General features: G+C 48.6%; 3 protein-coding genes across 7 annotated transcripts in view; 2 read left to right on the plus strand and 1 right to left on the minus strand.

The window, feature by feature from the left end:
• Positions 1-1,063, minus strand: part of rgs11 (regulator of G protein signaling 11) — a 5,374-nt gene extending 4,311 nt beyond the window's left edge. For both annotated transcript variants that reach the window (XM_029830781.1, XM_029830780.1), the window contains exons 1-4: positions 929-1,063; positions 633-729; positions 472-522; positions 38-144 (exon numbers count right to left, since the gene is read on the minus strand). In XM_029830781.1, coding sequence (XP_029686641.1) covers positions 38-144; positions 472-522; positions 633-729; positions 929-991 — 318 coding nt within the window. In that variant the 5' untranslated portion in view covers positions 992-1,063. The remainder of the gene's footprint in view (positions 1-37; positions 145-471; positions 523-632; positions 730-928) is intronic.
• On the plus strand, positions 985-4,665 carry ints15 (integrator complex subunit 15). Of its 3 annotated transcripts, none has more exons than XM_029830778.1 (8): positions 985-1,125; positions 2,055-2,255; positions 2,345-2,566; positions 2,643-2,808; positions 2,905-3,182; positions 3,283-3,520; positions 3,708-3,747; positions 4,282-4,665. In XM_029830778.1, the coding sequence occupies exons 1-8, from the start codon at positions 1,000-1,002 to the stop codon at positions 4,487-4,489; spliced, it is 1,479 nt and encodes a 492-aa protein (XP_029686638.1). In that variant the 5' UTR covers positions 985-999; the 3' UTR covers positions 4,490-4,665. The 3 variants fall into 3 exon arrangements, with proteins under 3 accessions (XP_029686638.1, XP_003975881.1, XP_029686639.1); XM_003975832.3 differs by lacking the exon at positions 985-1,125 and adding an exon at positions 1,521-1,646; XM_029830779.1 differs by lacking the exon at positions 985-1,125 and adding an exon at positions 1,544-1,850.
• Positions 4,666-8,152: 3,487 nt separating this feature from the next.
• On the plus strand, positions 8,153-17,753 carry tfr1a (transferrin receptor 1a). Of its 2 annotated transcripts, XM_029830753.1 has the most exons (19): positions 11,080-11,187; positions 11,297-11,346; positions 11,444-11,519; positions 12,518-12,755; positions 12,842-13,025; positions 13,122-13,347; positions 13,435-13,557; positions 13,631-13,726; positions 13,836-13,975; positions 14,274-14,425; positions 14,503-14,619; positions 14,699-14,784; positions 14,858-14,921; positions 15,007-15,074; positions 15,144-15,211; positions 15,285-15,378; positions 15,469-15,690; positions 15,771-15,929; positions 16,014-17,753. In XM_029830753.1, exons 1-19 carry the CDS (start codon positions 11,095-11,097, stop codon positions 16,254-16,256), a joined length of 2,499 nt encoding a protein of 832 aa, XP_029686613.1. In that variant the 5' UTR covers positions 11,080-11,094; the 3' UTR covers positions 16,257-17,753. The 2 variants fall into 2 exon arrangements, with proteins under 2 accessions (XP_011614962.2, XP_029686613.1); XM_011616660.2 differs by lacking the exons at positions 11,080-11,187; positions 11,444-11,519 and adding an exon at positions 8,153-8,282.
• The last annotated feature ends 126 nt before the right edge of the window (positions 17,754-17,879 follow it).

Genomic DNA, 17,879 nt, shown 5'->3' on the forward strand with positions numbered 1-17,879 from the left:
GAGGTGGGAAAGGTAGTCGGGGGCAGGTGGGGCTCACCTGGAAGCGGTAGGGGGTCTCGTCGGGCTTCAGCACCAGCAGCCTGGGCTCTTTGAGAGGGTAAATGTAGCCGTATTTGACCAGCATGCCCCCAGTGTGCAGCGCCTCTGCTCCAAACACAGCACAGCTCTCATTCATAAGGGTTAGTTTATGACTGACCCCCTCCCTTGCTGACTCCGCTTCGCCCCCCCCACAGTCTTTAAATTACCCAGCATTCAACAGGGTCTCCTGAGGTGAGAACCATCGCAGGGGCGCTAATCAAACCCAGATCGTCAGGTGACCTAATCACAATTGGGCCCTCTTGGGCTCAGCCTCTTCTTGTTTAATGGAAACAACAGTCACTTGTTTGTGTGAGGGAAAACACCTGGCAACCACACAACAGGCGCATCACAACAACACACACACACATGTGCGCGCTCATGTCCGTTACTCACCCTCCTCACTTATGCTGTACTTGTGGATCAGCCAGTCGATGATATCCCGGCCTGGAAGACAAACCCACAGAAGAGAGTAGGGGACGGCCGCGGCGACCTCGGATTAAACCCGCCCGTGTTTGCCCGCACAGGCGTGAGGACACACACCAAAAAACACAAACCTGTCATGGCGTGTGGAATGACAGTGATGAGGAGCCTCTGGTTCCTCATCTTCATGCCCATGTCAGGGTCCTGCATGGCCACAATCACTTTCTCCATCTGTGATAAACACACACACACACACACACACATGCACACAGGGTAGCAAAAATGTCAAATTAATCGCAAACCTGTAGAAATTGAATATTAAAACGATGCGCATATGGGATCCGTAAACAGTGTGTTGCAGGTTAACAGCTAAATTTGACACATTTCATCCCCCTAATTGGAATTAAAATAGAATATTTATGCGCTTCACCTTTTGAAAACATGACATTTGCTCGCGGTGCCAGCCTCCTCTTGCCAAGGTGTTGATGGTCATCTTTCGGGATGCTCGGGTTCACTCGACGGGACGGTGAAAGTGCAGGACCGAAGTGCCGCCGGGAGCGCGCACTGGAGCGCGCATGGCTCGGCATTAGGCACTCCGAGTGGAACGAGCGTCGGTGCGCGCTAGAAGTTGGTTTTTTTTCCTCTGTCCCAAAGATATTTTCAGTAAATACGGAGCGTTGGTGTCGCATTTTTAATGCATCAAACTAATTTATGTAGCCATTTTTTATATCATGCAAAATACATGTTTAAAATGTGTTTTCTTATCCCGTAGTTGAAGCTAAAGATAAAAGACACTACTACTACTACTACTACTACTACTACTAATAATAATAATTATAATAATTATAATAATAATAATATATACGTGTTCGTCGATAAAACGCAATTGAAGCGCTCGATTTGTTTCCGTTTTGTGACAGTAAATTAATTCCTTGTTCTGAATAACACATCTAATATCTTTGCGTGTAAATAACTTTCTGTGATAATTATAACGTAAACAAAATTTAATTTTCAAAATTGATACGGATTAAACTATTTTTGTCCTGCGCAGGCTGCCGTAGCAGCAGAACGCGTTTCCGCTGTCGCTAATCGTTGACTTGTTTGAACACCAGCTAATTTATAAAGCGCATTTAGACATTTGTGTGCAGGTGAGAGTCCAGCTAAATATATGTATGTTTTCAGATGGTATTTCCGATCTTAATCTTAAACAAAACGAGATGTTTCTAGGTACTGAAAACAGTCTGGAGGCTAACCATGCTAACTGTAGCAGGATGGAGGGGACCGACTGGTCAAAAGTGTTGACCCGCAGCCCCGAACCTACAGTTTGTTACGCAGATCTCTGAAAATATCAAGTTAGATTTTTTTAGTCTTATAACAGTTTACAGTCGATACCATTCTGTGCATTCACTGCTAAACCTTCACAGATTTCATATTGTTGTTATTTTAGCTCTATCCTTTTCAGCACGCTTTCTTCATACAATCCTTCGACACTAACATGCCTCGCATTAAAACAATCGCTATGGATTAACAGTTTTTCAATGATGTGACATCTTTAGGTTGTGATGGGTGACATCCGTCAGTCTTTGCTGCCTCGGGATGTCCTGAGTGCAGCCAAGGAGCTCCTGTATCACCTGGATATTTACATCTGTAACCTGCTGCAGTCAGGGCGCCAGCCTCCTCAGGTGGACACCAAAACCCTGGAGCTGGTGGAGGAGTTCATTCTGCACGCGCCTAAGGACAGAAACACCTCAGCCAGGGTACACCGTCACCCTACAGTCGTTGCACAAACACACAGCGTGTACGTGCACGCGTGTACGCCTACTTTACTGTGTGTGTTGCCTTCCAGAGGATGAGTGCCCTCCAGGAGCTCCAGCTGTTGGAGATAATGTGCAGCTGTTTTCAGGAACAGAGTCGCGACGCCGTCCGTCAGCTCATGTTCAACGCCCTCTTTGGTCTCCAAGGCAACCAGGCAGATGAGAGTCGCATGGCTCTATTAGGAAAACTAGTCTCTATGGCGATCGCAGTGGGCAGGGTTCCCATTTTGGAATGTGCTGCTACCTGGTTACAGGTGAGCCACTTCAGTTGTGACTGACGTCGGTGTTCGCCTGCTGTCGTTAATGTCCTGTGTGTTTTTTGTGCTGCAGAGAAGCCATCGTGTTTTCTGTGTGCGCCTGGCTCAGGTGCTGGTGGACGACTACTGCAGCATGGTGCCAGGTTCCGTCTCAACCCTGCAGAACATCCACAGTGCCAGCCCGCGCTTCTGCTGCCAGTTTATCACCGCCGTCACCACCCTGTACGACCTCAGCTCAGGTATTTCGTCGGGGGGTGACGCGAAAGCCAAAAAACCTCTAATCTCGCAGCGCCATGGCAACCTTCCCTGCTTTTTGGGTCTGTGTCTTGTTTCAGAGGAGCTGACTCCCCCCACGGAGCTCCTCCAGATGATTGTGTTTTGGATCCAAGAAGACCTCCGTCTGATCCTCATCGCCTTCCTCAACACGCCGCTCACTGGGAGCCAGCCGATCAGCTCGCTGGATGTGACGCCATTGGGCGGCCTGGTGCGCTGGTGCGTCAAAGCTCCGCTGGCCTACAGGAGAGACAAAAAGCGGACTCTGCCCAGTGGCACCGGGGAAACTGGGCCAGATGTGGGGCCACTTTTTTCTGCACTCCACCTCAGCGTCCTACAGGTGTGTGTCGCTGATGTGTTTACCTGGATTTGCCTGCAGCAAACCGCCTTTCTCACCCCCGCCGTCTCCCTCCCTCCCTCCCTCCCTCCCTCCACGCCAGGTCTTCATGCTTCTGCCAAACATTCTGAACGAGAAGGGGCTCTTTGGCCGCCTGGCGCTCCTCCAGATGGACTCCCTGGCAACGCTGGCATCTGAACTTTCCAGACTGTTGGACCAGGCGGACAAACAAACACACGTGTCAGCAGCCGACACACAGGCGCTGTCCCAGTTGGCCTTGGACCGACTGGCGCAGGCCCTGCAGGTGGCCATGGCCAACGGAGCTCTGCTCTGCTCCAGAGGTGAGCAGAGACAACGACCCGAGGATGAAGGTTCCGATCGAGGCAACGTCAAAGTCTTCAGGGTCGTTTTGTGTAGAAATTCAAACGGTTTCACACAACATTTCCACCTTTTTTGTTGCTGCCAGTAATGTGAGACGGGTGATGCGATCGGCCATGTTGATGTGATTATTTTGCCTTCTCTTTACAGAGGATTTGAGGGCCATCTGTTCTCGGCTTCCACACAACAAGTGAGTTTACAAGAGTTACACAGGCAGATCTGCATGTTTAAGGAGACAGAATTAGCCCCTGGGTGATGTGTAGCACTGTCATAAGGATAGGAGAAGGATAAAAGACTTTATTGATCCCACATCGGGGAAATTGCACGTTACAGCAGTAGCCAGTGGTGTACGATATAGAAAAGTACTAAAAAAAATAAAAATCTGTCTGTTATCGGTCTATCTGAGGAGATACAACCATCAACGGCAGCTTTAGTTTGTTATAACATCATGAGTCTGGTACGGGCACTGAGATGACCTGGATAAAACAAAACAAACATGTTTACAGGGTCCAAAGTAAACCTCAGTTAAACATCACCTCAAATTCAATTGTTTATTTCTAAATTACTGAAAAGTCCAGCCGTGATCCCAAACAGCCATTTCCGCAGACGGCGACTCATCATAATCAAAATGATTACTGTCTTCTCCCTTAACATCAGGCCTTAAAAGCTCTAAATTCTGTGTGTGTGTGTGTGCGTGCGTGTGTGTTTGTGTCTCCGTCTCTAGTTTGCTCCAGCTGGTGTTGTCGGGGCCTGTGATGTACTACAACAACATCCACACTCCACCGTTGGCCTTCAGCCCGCACGCGGCCCACTCCCCCATCGCCTCGCACCCTGCACACACACCTTTGGCTACACACCCTTCCGCTCATCCCCAGTACGCCAGTCAGCCTTTCATGACAGGGATGGCGTTCCCTTTCCGTCCAAGTCACTGAAAGATACAAAAATGTGTGTATGTTGGTGGATGTTATATGGTTTGCTATCTATTTGTGTGTGTGTGTGTGTTTGTATGTGTGTGTGTGTGTATGTGCGTATGATGTATCATGTCATCGGGTAGATTTGCTCTTAATAGTAATCAAACAATGCTGAATAAATATTTTTTTTTACCTCAGTCTGACTGCTGTTCCTTATATCGGCCACCTGTGGGCGCTGTTGTGCTACACGAAGCAGCAAACTACGTCATCTTGAATATTAAATCGTTGTAAAATAAGTATAGAAGGGACAAAATTGGGTCACAATGTTTACTGTGCTTGTATTTAAGGTCGTAACAATTTAATGTGATGAATATAGACCATTCCATCTGTTTTGAAAAAGGAAATCAGGAGGTGTTTTAAATTTGTAAAATATTTTACAGCCTTGTTAAGAGCAGCTAATGAGCTAAAATGGTGCATTTCTCTCAAGGTAGCCTCAGTCCTGGTTATATTGTAACTGAAGATGTAGTAGCCAGGCCCTGTGTGCATAAACATTGCCTGTCATTACAGATAGCATATCGCTTATCTGCAGAGTGCAGAAGGGGTTCGACCCTCTCCAGGACCCCAACTGCCCTCATCCAGGAAGTAAATTGCATCATCTTCGCCAGCATTTACTTAAACAGTCTTCCTCTTCTTTTTTCCTCATACTTGAACGCTGAGACAGAGAAAGGGGTGTAAAATTCTGAGCAAAGGTGATTTGACTTCCTCACAGGTGTCGTTTGTCAAACAAATCCCGGAGCAACTGTGTCCACTCAGTTCCTGTATGGTCGCTCCTCCGATCTCTCCTGTCACATTTTACTGTTCGGCAACAGCCCACAGTTGGATTCCCTTTGTTCTGTGCACGTGCCCCCTCCTGAGGAGCTCAAGGGTGGGTCAGTGATAAGGATATCTGCCCTGGGACAGAGGTGCATTGCTCTTAGTCTACTCTGGAAGGATGACCCTGATAATATTGGGCGACCAAGGAGAAACTGGCCAGTAGATATAACTGCTGGATTTGTCGTCATGGTAAATGTAAAAAAATAAAAGTGTGTTTTTTGCCCCCCCTGCCTACCCTTGCCTTGCAGGTGTGAGTTCTGGTTGTGGTTGCGTGGTGGGGCTGTCTGAGACAGCAGCTGTACAATCATAGTTTCCTCTTCTCAAAATAAGCCTCACAAGGCCAAACACCAAATCCGCTCTCCCGGCGCTCCGTTTTCCAAACCTCGCCATCGGCTCGGCGAGCAGATTTAACCCTTCGCGACCCTGTGAAATGTGTCAGTCTCAGGTTATTGAAGGTTGGATGAGAAAGGTTTTTAAAATAAAACACAAGGAATTAATTACTGAACTGGAATTCCCCCTTTTATGGTTGATGGGGAAGCTGCTCACACTTCCTGCTTGAAATGCCTCATTTATATATATAAAAAACCCCTCCAGGTGTGAATTAGTGCTACAAAACTACAACCTGGTATTGAAATGATTCTCGTCTTTCTTGAACACCCGCTCCCTTTTTATTGTATCCTGCTGCTTTCGAATGAAGCCAGTGTTTCAAGGCCGCTCAGCTCAAGCTGTCATTATCAGATTATGGAGCCATCTCTGAAATGAAGGGATTGCTTCTTTATCCAGCTACATCCTGCAAAACCTGTCCTCAAACAGACGTCTTCTCAGGTACGAAGCAGGTGTGTTTGTGCTCGGTATGACATTAAACAACTTATGGCATGAATGCAGCTGCACTGTGGTAACAAGAAAAACCTTTTTGGCTAATATTTCTGAATGAGGCTGTTTGGATTTAGTCCCCCGTGTGGGAGTGCTGGGCTAAATGGAAATGGGTGATCCTGTGTTAGTTGGGGGGGGGGGGGGGGGGGGGGGGGACACCTTTATTTATGGTGTGGATGCTGACACGCTCTAATCTTCTGGAGGCCTAGAGTGAGTGTGTGTGTGTGTGTACAAAAGGAGCTGAATAGTGACATTTAGTCGCTCCACAAATCTTCAGTGTCAGTTTTATCTGCTCACACACATTTCAGAAAACAACCCAAAGTCACGACGTGCCTGAAGATTTTAACTGTTTTAATTGAAGCTCGTCTCACTCCGGATGAGGGTGGGAGGCACCAGTCCGGACCTTTGCAGCTCGGGTCCAGCGCCGTTTCTAAAAACCTGTTTTTTTTCCCCCCTGTTTTTGCAGTTGGAATATTTTTACAGTATCCTGAGTGGCAGCGCAAGAAATTGTGGAAATCAGCTGCGCTCTTCATGTCTGACAGGTTCGACCTGGAAACTCCGGCTGGAACCCGTGGATTATTACTTGTTACTTAACAGGAAAAAAGGCCGAACTTGAACGCATCTCTGGGGTGACTGAATTCTTGGTCAACGTCCACCTGAAACTAAGACAACAATGAGGTGGGAAAAAAGTGGATGAACTTTAGGGGCTCTAAATCAGTGCCAGGACAGTTCGTTAAAGGAGGACAGGACTGAGGAAAACCTGAAATGTTGTCCCCCATGAAGCCCTGCTTTTATATATCAGAGCAGAATGAGGGGGGGAAATATCCCATGGGAAAACTAGTTAAGCTAAAGCCCCCGTAATGACTGCTTGGGACCAAAATACACTATACTGAGCAGCAACATGTTATTACTGACAATACCCAGAAGAATCATTACAGAGAGGGAACATTAGCCTTTTAAACCAAACATCAGGAGTATGTTGTAAATAAATGAGATTGCAAAGTCAAGAAATTGAAGAAGCACCTGTTTACAAAGATTTAGTAATAATTGACCAACACAGGCGCCTGGGCTGTTTCTGCCCAGAGCAGAGACCCTATCAGAGCTGTTGTTGTTGGTCCACCAGGTCTGGACACAACATTGGGTCACACAATAACCAACATTACCAATTTTGGAGCAATGAAAGCTAAAAACCTCAGCGAGGCTACAAACAGCTGCTTTTACCCAGTTACTGCCGAGCATTTGAAAGACAACCTGGTACCAAATCTGCGGTCAGACTTCCTGCGCACCTCGTTCAAGTTCCACAATGTCTGTATTTTCACAGCTGCAGTGTGAAGAATAAACTCTTTTAGGACTGTGGTCTCTAAAATGTTAACAGCTCAGTCGCTCTTACAGTGTTTCGCTTATTTCAGCATAATTCAAAGTGGAAAAATGACCTACAGGCTCCTTTTTTTTTAAGAGAATATTTGCTATGCCACTATTCTATAATTATATAAAAGCCATAATATCCTTATATCCCGTGTCTTATGGTTAAATTTTTCACGTAAACATGTGCACAATTTAAAAAAAAAAAAGAATTGTAGCAACCAGCTTTAAAAATAAATGAATAAACATAGAAATCAATAAAAAAAAATTAAAACAGTATCCTCCAAACTGCCAATTTTGTGGGGGAAAAAGAAGATTGTGCAACAACCTCTCCCGATGATACCACTACTATCACTACTAAGAATAAGATTTAAAGGAGGAGAAAGAAACAATTGTTCTATTTTATAGGGAATTGTTTTTTTCCTGAGAAAAATAAACATCGGTTATTCCCAGAACTCAGACCTAATTGTCCTTCATATCAATATCAATCCGTCATTTTATTTTAAATTTCAAGACGCAAATTTGAAGATGCACGAGCGTACAGAGACCGTGACCCGGAAATGACGCAGGAAAACACGCCCCCTCACGCGCTGGTAGTGCATCTATAAGTGGCAGCATGGTTGAAGGTGGGGAGGAGAACACGCACCGGCTAAACCCGCAAGAGCCTCGTATCCACGGCTGCCATTAAGTCGATCTGAAGACAAAGGTGAGAGGTTTATCCACTACAAACGGACAAGTTAGCAACAGCAGGCTTAGCTGGCGTATATTTAATTCAGCTTTATTTATAAACCGGTTCAAACACTTCATTGGCGGACAAAAGCCTCTTTTACATGTACCGCCTCACATGGCTCCAGTAACACAGATTCAGTCATCGATTGAAGCTAGCCAGGTGGGATTCGCCAGCCTGTGCAGGTGAATCTGAAATACTATAGTGTCATCTGCGGTTTGTTGCGGGACGCGTTCCTGTCAGGGATGAAGCCCTGTTCACCACGTTGGCTGTCACGTTGACGGTGCCACCGGGCGGCCATGACGAGGAGACGTTGCTGTCACGTTCAGCAAGTATCCTTTAGCTCGATTATGCTCCATTCTGGTGCAAAATACTGCCACCACGGTGACCCTTCGCTCCCCCCACCCCGTGAGGGGGGTAATAGTAGACATTTGTATTTACTGACCTTGGACCGACAGCAATGACCTCCCGTCTAGATAAGCTATCTTATATTGCAGTATCCATCTGCAACCTCCAAGGCTGTCTTTGAGAAGGTGCCGAATTGTAATTGCAAGTTAAAGATCTCTAAAAATAGTCACCATATGGTATGACGGGAGCTGGGTCTGGCTGGGGGGGACTGCTCTCCAAGGCCAGGTGGTGTGTTAGCCATAGCTGACACCTTCAACAGATGAACTTGACATGGCGATTTGTGGTGTTTAAGGTTGTTTTCCCTCAGTGGAGGAGCTAGCCTCACCTTCCATCAGGCTAAAGCTAATCCTGTTGTCATAACTCATCTACGACTGTTTGCAGGTAGTAATTTTTAACCAGTTTAACCAGTCACAGAGACATCAAACTGGTGCTAAAACCTGGGTGCCACCTGGTGGCCTCTTGGTGTCCGCGGTTGAAGAAGCAGCTTCATTGTCATTGCACAGCGACGACTGACTGACTGACGACGGACTTTGTGTTGCAGCAACTAGGCCGTGTAATTCCAAACTATGCTGCTGTTTTGGGAATATTTTTGCAGACCTAACAAATGGGATTTACTCGCTGCTTCACTGCACAGCTTCTTTTTTCCCACGTTTCTCCCCTAGTGTGACTCTCACATGATGTGCCGCTTGACAATGACTCCTTCGCTACCCCCGACCCCCCCCCCCCCCCCCCCCCCCCCCCTTCCCTCCCAGAATTCCCTGATGTTTCGGGTCTAGACTGTCCTCTTTAAAGCATCTAAGTGAGCAGAACCTGGATCCACATGCCGTCTCAAAGATCAGTAAATATTGTCTCTCCTATTTGCTCACTACATTTATTAGTTATTTGGTTTCCATTTCCCCTCGTGCCCTTCTGTGTGCACACGTTTGTCAGTAAGGTTCAAACAGCTACTTGTGAAATCACTTGACGTTCTGACATCCTGGAACGCCGTGAAGAACTGCAACAACTTGTTGTTCCAGCCTGCGACGTGGGATGTGGAATGCAACCTTTTCATGTGCTTCTCAACGCTGAGCTTCGGCTCCAAGTGTGTTTCAGTTACCGCGGTTACGTCTGCTTCAGGTGTCATCGTTGTGAAGGACTAATTGTTTATTGAAGTCTTCAATCCAACGTGAATTAAACGAACCTGGTGGATCTGGTGCCCCCCCCCCCCCCCCCCCAACACGGGCTGGTTCGGGAGCTCAGAGCCGCTTTGGCTACATTTATTCAGGCAACAAAGAACTTTGAAGTTCTCAAAGGCTCAATTACTCGACGCATTCATCCGACAGTAACCTCCGCGAGAGCGGTTCCTGGAAGGGCGGGTCCGGGTCGGCTCTATCTCTCGCCCCCCCCTCGCAGCTCTGAGACCATGGGTGCAGATACAGGCCGCGCAGCGTCTATCTCAACTGCTGCAACCAGGACGGACCCCGTGTTTCCGGAGAGCAGACCTTATCAGGTTTTGGTGGAGCTCTTAGAGATGCACCAGTTTCAGACCTTGGCGCCGTTGTCACGGAAGCAAACTGGTGTCGAAAATGCTTGAATTTTTTCTTAATATTTGTCTTAGAAATGCTCAAAATCCATTGATGTGTTGCCAGTTCCTGAATAGCTGAAATCCATAGGTGTCCCAACTGAAAGAGCAGCTAATCTTATTAAGGTCTTAAGGCCTGGTATGTTTGGTATGTAAGATTATAGACACAACTCAAAATGTTGTAAGAGGTGAAATTAGCTTAGCAGAGCAGCCGGTCCGCTGGTACTGGTCAAGTTCTTTTACCTAACTGCCTAAAGCGGAGAGAGCTGGGTAGCTCCAGCTTTTCTGCACGTTGATCAGCCTAACGCTCTTGACCCCGTGTGACCTTTTGCCCCCACGGGCTCCTCTCACGCACGGTCCACGCTAGTGTTTTCTGCAGTTCGAGGTTCAGCCCGGTTCAGAGGCTAGCCCTGTTGGGTCCCTGATGGGACAAAGGCTGCTGGGAAGGTCTTGGCCTGTTTTTCGGGGTCGGCGATGACGCAGAGACGAGCCGGGACAACGGCCGCCAAATAATTGTGTTTGGACTCTTTTGGGGGGAAAAAAGCACACGTGGTCCCTGAAGTGCTCGTCCTGGTTTTCTGCTCGGTTTGTCCAGTGATTTAATGTGTTAATAGACCGAGCAGCTCCAGTTTTCACAGCCCCCCCCACGGGGCTGGTGTCTCCCCCCCCCCCCCCCCCCCCGTATAACAACATCTAAAGTGTTGCATATCGGGTCTTGTCCCGCTGTTCCTAAACACTTGCTTTGTTTGACCTCCGCTCTGGTTCGGACCCAGCGGGAAGGTTTTTGTTCCGTCACTGTATCCCTTCGGAACGGACGTTCACATGCGTGTGGACTCTGTGGCGAGCTGGTCGGAACACTGGCCTTTTGTCCACTTTTCCCGTTTCCAGGAAACCCCGTGGTTGTTTGGACCAAAGGTGGGACGCGTTAGCGGCTCGTTGTTCTCAGAAATGTAACGGGAACACGACGTGCTGAGCTTTGAAGGGCCGGAGCTGCACTGTCTAACTGGTTGCTTTCGCCTCCTAGATACCTGTGAAGCCAGAATGGACCAGGCCCGGTCAACCATCTCCAAAATTGTGAGTATTCCGGCGAGTATTAAAGCTCACGGTGTTGGTTCTGCTGGGTCTGACCGCCGCCTTTTGATACAGTAGACCACTATATTTTATTAAATAGACTGAAGAACCTGGTCGGCCTCTCTGGTACTGTTCTTAGCTGGTTCACCTCCTACCTTACTGATCGAAGCTTCTTTGTAAGTATGGATACATGCTCCTCGAGAGTCCATGAGACAAAGTGGGGGTTCCCCAAGGGTCAATCTTGGGTCCAACCCTTTTTAATCTTTACATGCTTCCTCTTGGGGACGTCATCAGGAGCCACGGCATCAGCTTCCTCAGCTATGCTGACGATACGCAGCTGTACATCGCCGTGGCTCCTGGTGACACAGGGCCGGTCGATGCCCTTTTTAACTGTATTCTAGATATCCAGTCATGGATGGCAGAACACTTCCTACAGCTCAACCAGGACAAAACAGAGGTCTTAGTCATTGGTCCTGAAGGTCAGACAGAGAAACTTGTACCAAAATTAAAGGATTTTAAACCATCTCAATCTGTAAGAAATCGGTGCTGACGAGGACCAGAGGGCGGGAGCACATCACACCGGTTTTAGAATCGCTGCATCGGCTACCCGTGCGTTTCAGGATCGATTTTAAGGTTCTTTTATTAGTCTTTAAATGTCTTAATGGTCTCGGCCCGACTTATTTATCCGACCTGCTTCTATTCTATCAACCCTCGCGGACTCTGAGGTCCTCCGGCACCGGACTTTTAACCATTCCACATGTAAACTCTAAAACGCACGGGGAAGCGGCCTTCAGTTACTATGGTCCCCGAGTGTGGAACAGCCGGAGAACCTCAGGGCCGCAGAGACTGTTGAGATTTTTAAAAAGAGGCTCAAGACACACCTTTTTAATCAGGCCTTTGATTGATTTTCTGATTATTTTCAATTTCTTTTATCTTCTCATGCTTTATTTGTGTGTATCTGTGTGTGTGTGTGTGTGTGTGTGTGTGTGTGTCCTTTTTCTTGATTCTCTTGTTCCTCTTTGTTGTTTCTATCCTCTGTGAGGCACTTTGTGCTACCCAGGGTATGAAAAGTGCCATTATAAATAAAGATTGATTGATTGATATTAATAGCTGGACTCCAGAAAGAGCAGCCCCCCCCCCTCCTAATCCCTCCTTTTGCCGGTGGGGTTTGCAGTTCAACGGGGAGCCGCACTCGTACACGCGCTTCAACCTGACCCAGAACATGGAAGGAGACAACAGCCAGGTGGAGATGAAGCTGTCCTCTGACGTGGACGAGGAGGTCGGGGGAAACGGCGTTGGGGAGCACCTCAATCACAACGCCGCCCGCACACCCTACATCGCTCAAAAGCTCCGACGCACCCCGAGGAACCTCTGCTTCCTGGCGGCCACCGTCCTCCTCATGTTCATCATCGGTGGGTGTGTGGCCCAGGCGGGTTATGGAAGCTTCTGATGACCCCCCCTCTGATGGTGCACGCGTTCCTTTCCTTCTCGCTCTCAGGGTACTTGATCGGCTACTTGGTCCACAGGAAGAAGGAGGCGGCTCCGTCGTGTGCGGCCACGGTGCTCAGTTTAGAAGACCCGCTTCCTCATCAGGACAACGTGATTCCCATCATGAACTGGGACGACGTGAAGAAGCTTCTCTTTCAGAAAGTCTCCGCGGCCAACTTCGAACCCGTCCTGGCGTAAATATCCGCCTCCTCGCTGCCCGAACAGTCCGAAGCCTCTTTTGGCTTCATTCACTCATCTGTTTTTTTTTTTTTGTCATCCTTCTTTCTCAGAGATCTTTCCACCGGCAGCCACCAGGCCGGTTCCCCGGGTGATGAGGCTCTGGCCAACAAATTGCTCAGGAAGTTCAGTGATTATGGCATGAAGTCCTGGACCGACGATCATTTCGTGAAGGTCCAGGACCCCCCGGTTTCTGGCTACAACAGGATTGTTTTCAAGAACGGGAAAGAGGAGCGTCCCAGTGGGTTCCTGTCCTACAGCGCCTGTGGGACGGTGTCGGTACGAAGCCCGCTGACCTCACATCCTCCTGTTTTCATCAGAATTGACTTCAGGCCCGACTCCTCTCTGATTTTTTCCGTGCTCCAGGGCGCCGTCCTGTACGGCCATTATGGTGAGGAAAGCGACTTCATGATGCTGCGGAGCAGCAACATCGACTTGAGCGGCAGGGTGGTGCTGGTCAGGGCTGGCAGGAACAGTTTCGCTGAGAAGGTGCGTGGTGGCTCGTCGCTGTGAGCCCACGCTTCACTTCCTGCTTCACCATGTGCCTGCTTTCACCACGCAGGTGGCCAACGCAGCCAAGCTGAATGCCTCCGCCGTGCTGATCTACCCAGACCCTGAAGACTACTCTCTTGAAGAGGGCACGGGGCTGTTCGGACACGTGAGTGAACATCTCTGGTAGCTACACCTGTGTAATAAGAATTCTTTAATGGCTTTTATTGCTCTTGATCTTCCTGCTTGGTGACTCTGTCTTTCTGGCCTTCCCACAGGTCCACTTGGGCTCAGGGGATCCCTACACCCCAGCATTTCCCTCCTTTAACCACACCCAGTTCCCACCGGTGGAGTCTTCAGGCTTGCCAAAAATCCTGGCTCAGACCATCACGGCGCGCATGGCCGCCGACATTTTGAAGTATGGTGAATTACTTCATCGGTGTGATTGATTTGATGGAAGTGTTGTGATGTGTAGTTTTCATTTTGTTTTTGGTAATCCGTTAACTTTGACCAATTATTACAAGTGTTTGTCACCAATGTTGAAAACCTTCGTTGCTCGTGTTGCTTTTAGTCACTTTGGCGCCACCTTGTGGTCACATACCGTCTTTACATTATACAAGTAGCTGCTGGGGGAAGTAGTTTTAATAAATCCTTCTTGTGTCTGTGAATGTTATTGGATGAAATGCTTAGTAACATGTTTATAATTTATATTCCAGGCAACTGGGTGGTCAGAACATCCCTATGGGGTGGAAAGGCATCAACAGAATGGGAGACGAGAGTGACACTATTAGAGTGGAGGTCAACAACGTCCTGACCGAGAAGAAGATCTCTAACGTGTTTGGAGTCATCAAAGGCATTGTTGATTCAGGTCAGACACAACTGGCCAGACTTGGAGAGCTCACGCTAAAGGAAGAGCGTAAATGAAGTTCCCCCCTCTCGTTGTAGATCGATATCTGGTTATCGGGGCCCAGAGGGACGCCTGGGGCCCAGGTTTTGCCACAGCGACTGTCGGCACCAGCGTCCTTCTCGAGCTGGCACGTTCCATCTCTGAAATGACGAAAGGTAAGTCTGGGGCGGCGTCGCACAGTCGTCTCAGATGGAGGTTTTCTGATAACATCACCCCCCCCCCCCCCGATGACAGAGGGGTTCGAGCCGAGGAGGAGCATCGTGTTTGCTAGCTGGAGTGCCGGGGAGTACGGAAGCGTCGGCGCCACGGAGTGGTTGGAGGTGAGACTCGCACGGTTCGAGAAGCAGCCGCGTCAGGCAGCCGCTCTAACCCACGATGTTGGCGTGTGTTCAGGGTTATCTGTCGTCTCTGAGCATGAAGGCCTTCACCTACATCAACCTGGATGGAGTCATAGCAGGTACCTCCCTCAGGGTTCTTGCTTGGAACCGTTCTGCTCCGCTCCTTTTGTTCTGAACACAGTGGGGATTTTGTCCCCTCCCCAGGTCGAAACGGATTCAAGGTCGCCGGCAGTCCCTTGATGCACAGCTTGATCCTGAGCGCTCTGAAAGAGGTAAACGGCGGCTGGGCGCCGCGCTAATGTGCCCGCTAATATCAGCTAACATCCTTCGTCTCCCGTCAGGTGAAGTCTCCAAACCCGGCCATGTCCCTCTTCTCACAATATGCCAGTGGCAACTGGGAGTCTAACATGTGAGTGTCTATTCCCGGTGTCCTCGCCACACCTGTTTCGCATATTTACCTTTCGCGTGTGTTTGTTTGGCAGCTTGGAGCCTCTGAAGGTGGATAACGCTGCGTATCCCTTCCTGGCCTTCAGCGGGATTCCCTCCATCTCCTTTCGATTCACTTCTGGCAGTAAAGTAAGTCGCCCTGCTGGGTTTTGTGTCTTCAGCCCGTCTCCACCTCCAGGACCTCTGACCTCATCCTCCACCCCCCCCCCCCCCGTTTAGGAGTACCCGTACTTCGGCACGATGCTGGACACCCGGGATAAACTGAACACGGCCACGTCCAACCAGGTCCCTCAGCTGGCCGAGGTCGTGACCCGTTTCGCCGGTCACATGGCGCTGAGGCTGGTCCACGACCACCTGCTGAAGGTGGACCTGGCCAAGTACGACAGGATGATCCGCGGCACCGTGAGCCAGATCTATCAGAAGGTCAACGAGATTCAGAGGGTGAGTGCTCAAGTTTTAAGGCTGATGGAAGGATCTTTGGGTTTGGACTCATCTTTGCTTCCGTTTATTCCCGCCTGCAGCTGCAGCCTCAGCTCTTCCCCAAAGCCCTGACGGTCCAGTGGCTGATTTCAGCCTCTGGCGCGTACAGTCGGGCCTCTCGCAACCTGGTGACGGACATCAAGAACAGCGACCTGGACGACATCGAGATGTGCCGCGTGATCAACGACCGTATCATGACGGTAAGATGCGGACCCAGGCCGGCGACGTTGGGCGCTGGCCGACGCTCATCACGCCCTCCCCTAACCTTGACCCTGACCCTGCAGGTGGAGAGGGACCTCCTGTCGCCCTACGTGTCTCCCAGAGAGAGCCCGTTCCGCCACATCCTGCTGGGCTCCGGGCCTCACACGCTCCAGGCTCTGTCCAACCACCTCAACTCCTTCAGGAGCAACAACCCCGAGGCCGACGCCGACCTGTTCCGCAACCAGTTTGCTTTGGCCACCTGGACCATTCAAGGCTGCGCTAACTCGCTAGCAGGGAACATTTGGTCTCTGTATAATCAGATCTAAAGATCCTCTTTTTTTAAATCTCTCCTTCCTTTCGGTCCCGAGTATCAACATACAGGCATAAAACAACGATCTGCCTGATTCACAACCTCAAGATTTCAAGCAGTAGCTCAGTCAAGTCGTCTCATCTCACCTTTTAGAGTCGCTTGTTTTTTAATTGCCACACTACGCAAAATCAGCTCAACCCTCCGAATGAGTCGAATGTATCGTTATTTTTATTTTTTTTAGCACATTATCAGCTCAGAGATTAAGGAAAAAAGCCCAATCAGCCAGGTTGATCTAAGCTTAGGTAGCTAAACACTCAAAATGCTTCATGAGCTGCTAAAGAAGGACTAAAAAGTAATCTCCAGTAACGCCGGTGCTGTTCTGTGTGGATTGACGGCACAGTTTAACGTTAAATCGCACAAAAAAAAAGAGAAAATTGGGATTGATTATCGTAATCCAAACGTGGCACTGAAACCGAAAGCGTACATCTATTTATTGTTATTTATTTATCAGTGGCAGGGTTCACTATAAATAGTTTTTTATCGCCTTTTGTAGAAAATGTATAATTATCGGGAGCAGTGCCTTCCATAATTATGACAGTTATACTGTCGAATTGACAAAAGCAGCATCTGCTAAAGGACGCCGGCGTGCTGGGGGGGGGGCCTCCGAACACGCCGGCGTCTTAAACAACGTCATTATCGGGAGCAGTGTCTCCCATAATGTGGATGAGAAGAAGGTAGTTTTTGCCTACCAGCGTGTGTCCTTATCGGAGGCAGTGCCCTCCATATTTCACTAGGGGTGGGTTTTTATTATCGGGAACAGTGTTTCCCATAATGCATGTAAATACAGTCTGTTGCTACACGTCGGCTGCCGTTTCCACGGCGACGTACCCCCTCAAAACGTCCCGTTTCCCACAATCCTCGTGTTTGAATGATGCGTTACTGCCCAGCGTTTCCCCCCGTAAACGCCCCCAAATGGGGTTTTTTCCCGTGTTTGTGTTGGCGGGTTTTTCTTGTGCCTTTTCTTTCAGCGCTGCAGTTTAGCTCCTGTCCATCGTGATACTTTTAGAGGGTGTTCTTCTTTGGTTCTGACGTTTGTTGCTAATATCAGAAGTTACTGCGCTAACGCCTGTTATGACTAGAAAAGAGAGGATGGAAGAATTGTTCACGCAGAGGATCACACAATCATGGCAGAAGGTGTTTGTGGTACTTTGGATTTGTTGGATGTTTCTTATTTTCATTGTTTTTTTTCTTTTGCTGTGGGTGAAAAGTGGGGAAAACATGAATTGTAGATCGTGTAATCGTTTAACCCTTCGTGAGTTTAGAAAACCGATGCATCGACACTTGGTCATTTTTAAAGATCGTCGCTAAATTTCTAAAAACCACGAAGCTCTAAAATCAGTCATCTGACAAAGAGTGTGTTTGCAAATTGTTTAAGAAAAATAAATACTGGTGCTTGTTCTTGCTGTACATGTTGATTGGATTTTTGTTGCTGCAATAAACGATCGAGTCCCAACTGCTGAATTGTGTTGAATTCCCCCAGAAACGCGTTGATGGATGATACGTGCACGCAACGTGACCTATTGCCTTGAAAAATGTACCCAGTTTGTCAAACCAGAGACAAAAAACTGACCAGACGATG

Source organism: Takifugu rubripes, chromosome 22 (genome assembly GCF_901000725.2).
Source record: "Takifugu rubripes chromosome 22, fTakRub1.2, whole genome shotgun sequence".
In the NCBI taxonomy this organism is placed as follows: Eukaryota; Metazoa; Chordata; class Actinopteri; order Tetraodontiformes; family Tetraodontidae; genus Takifugu; species Takifugu rubripes.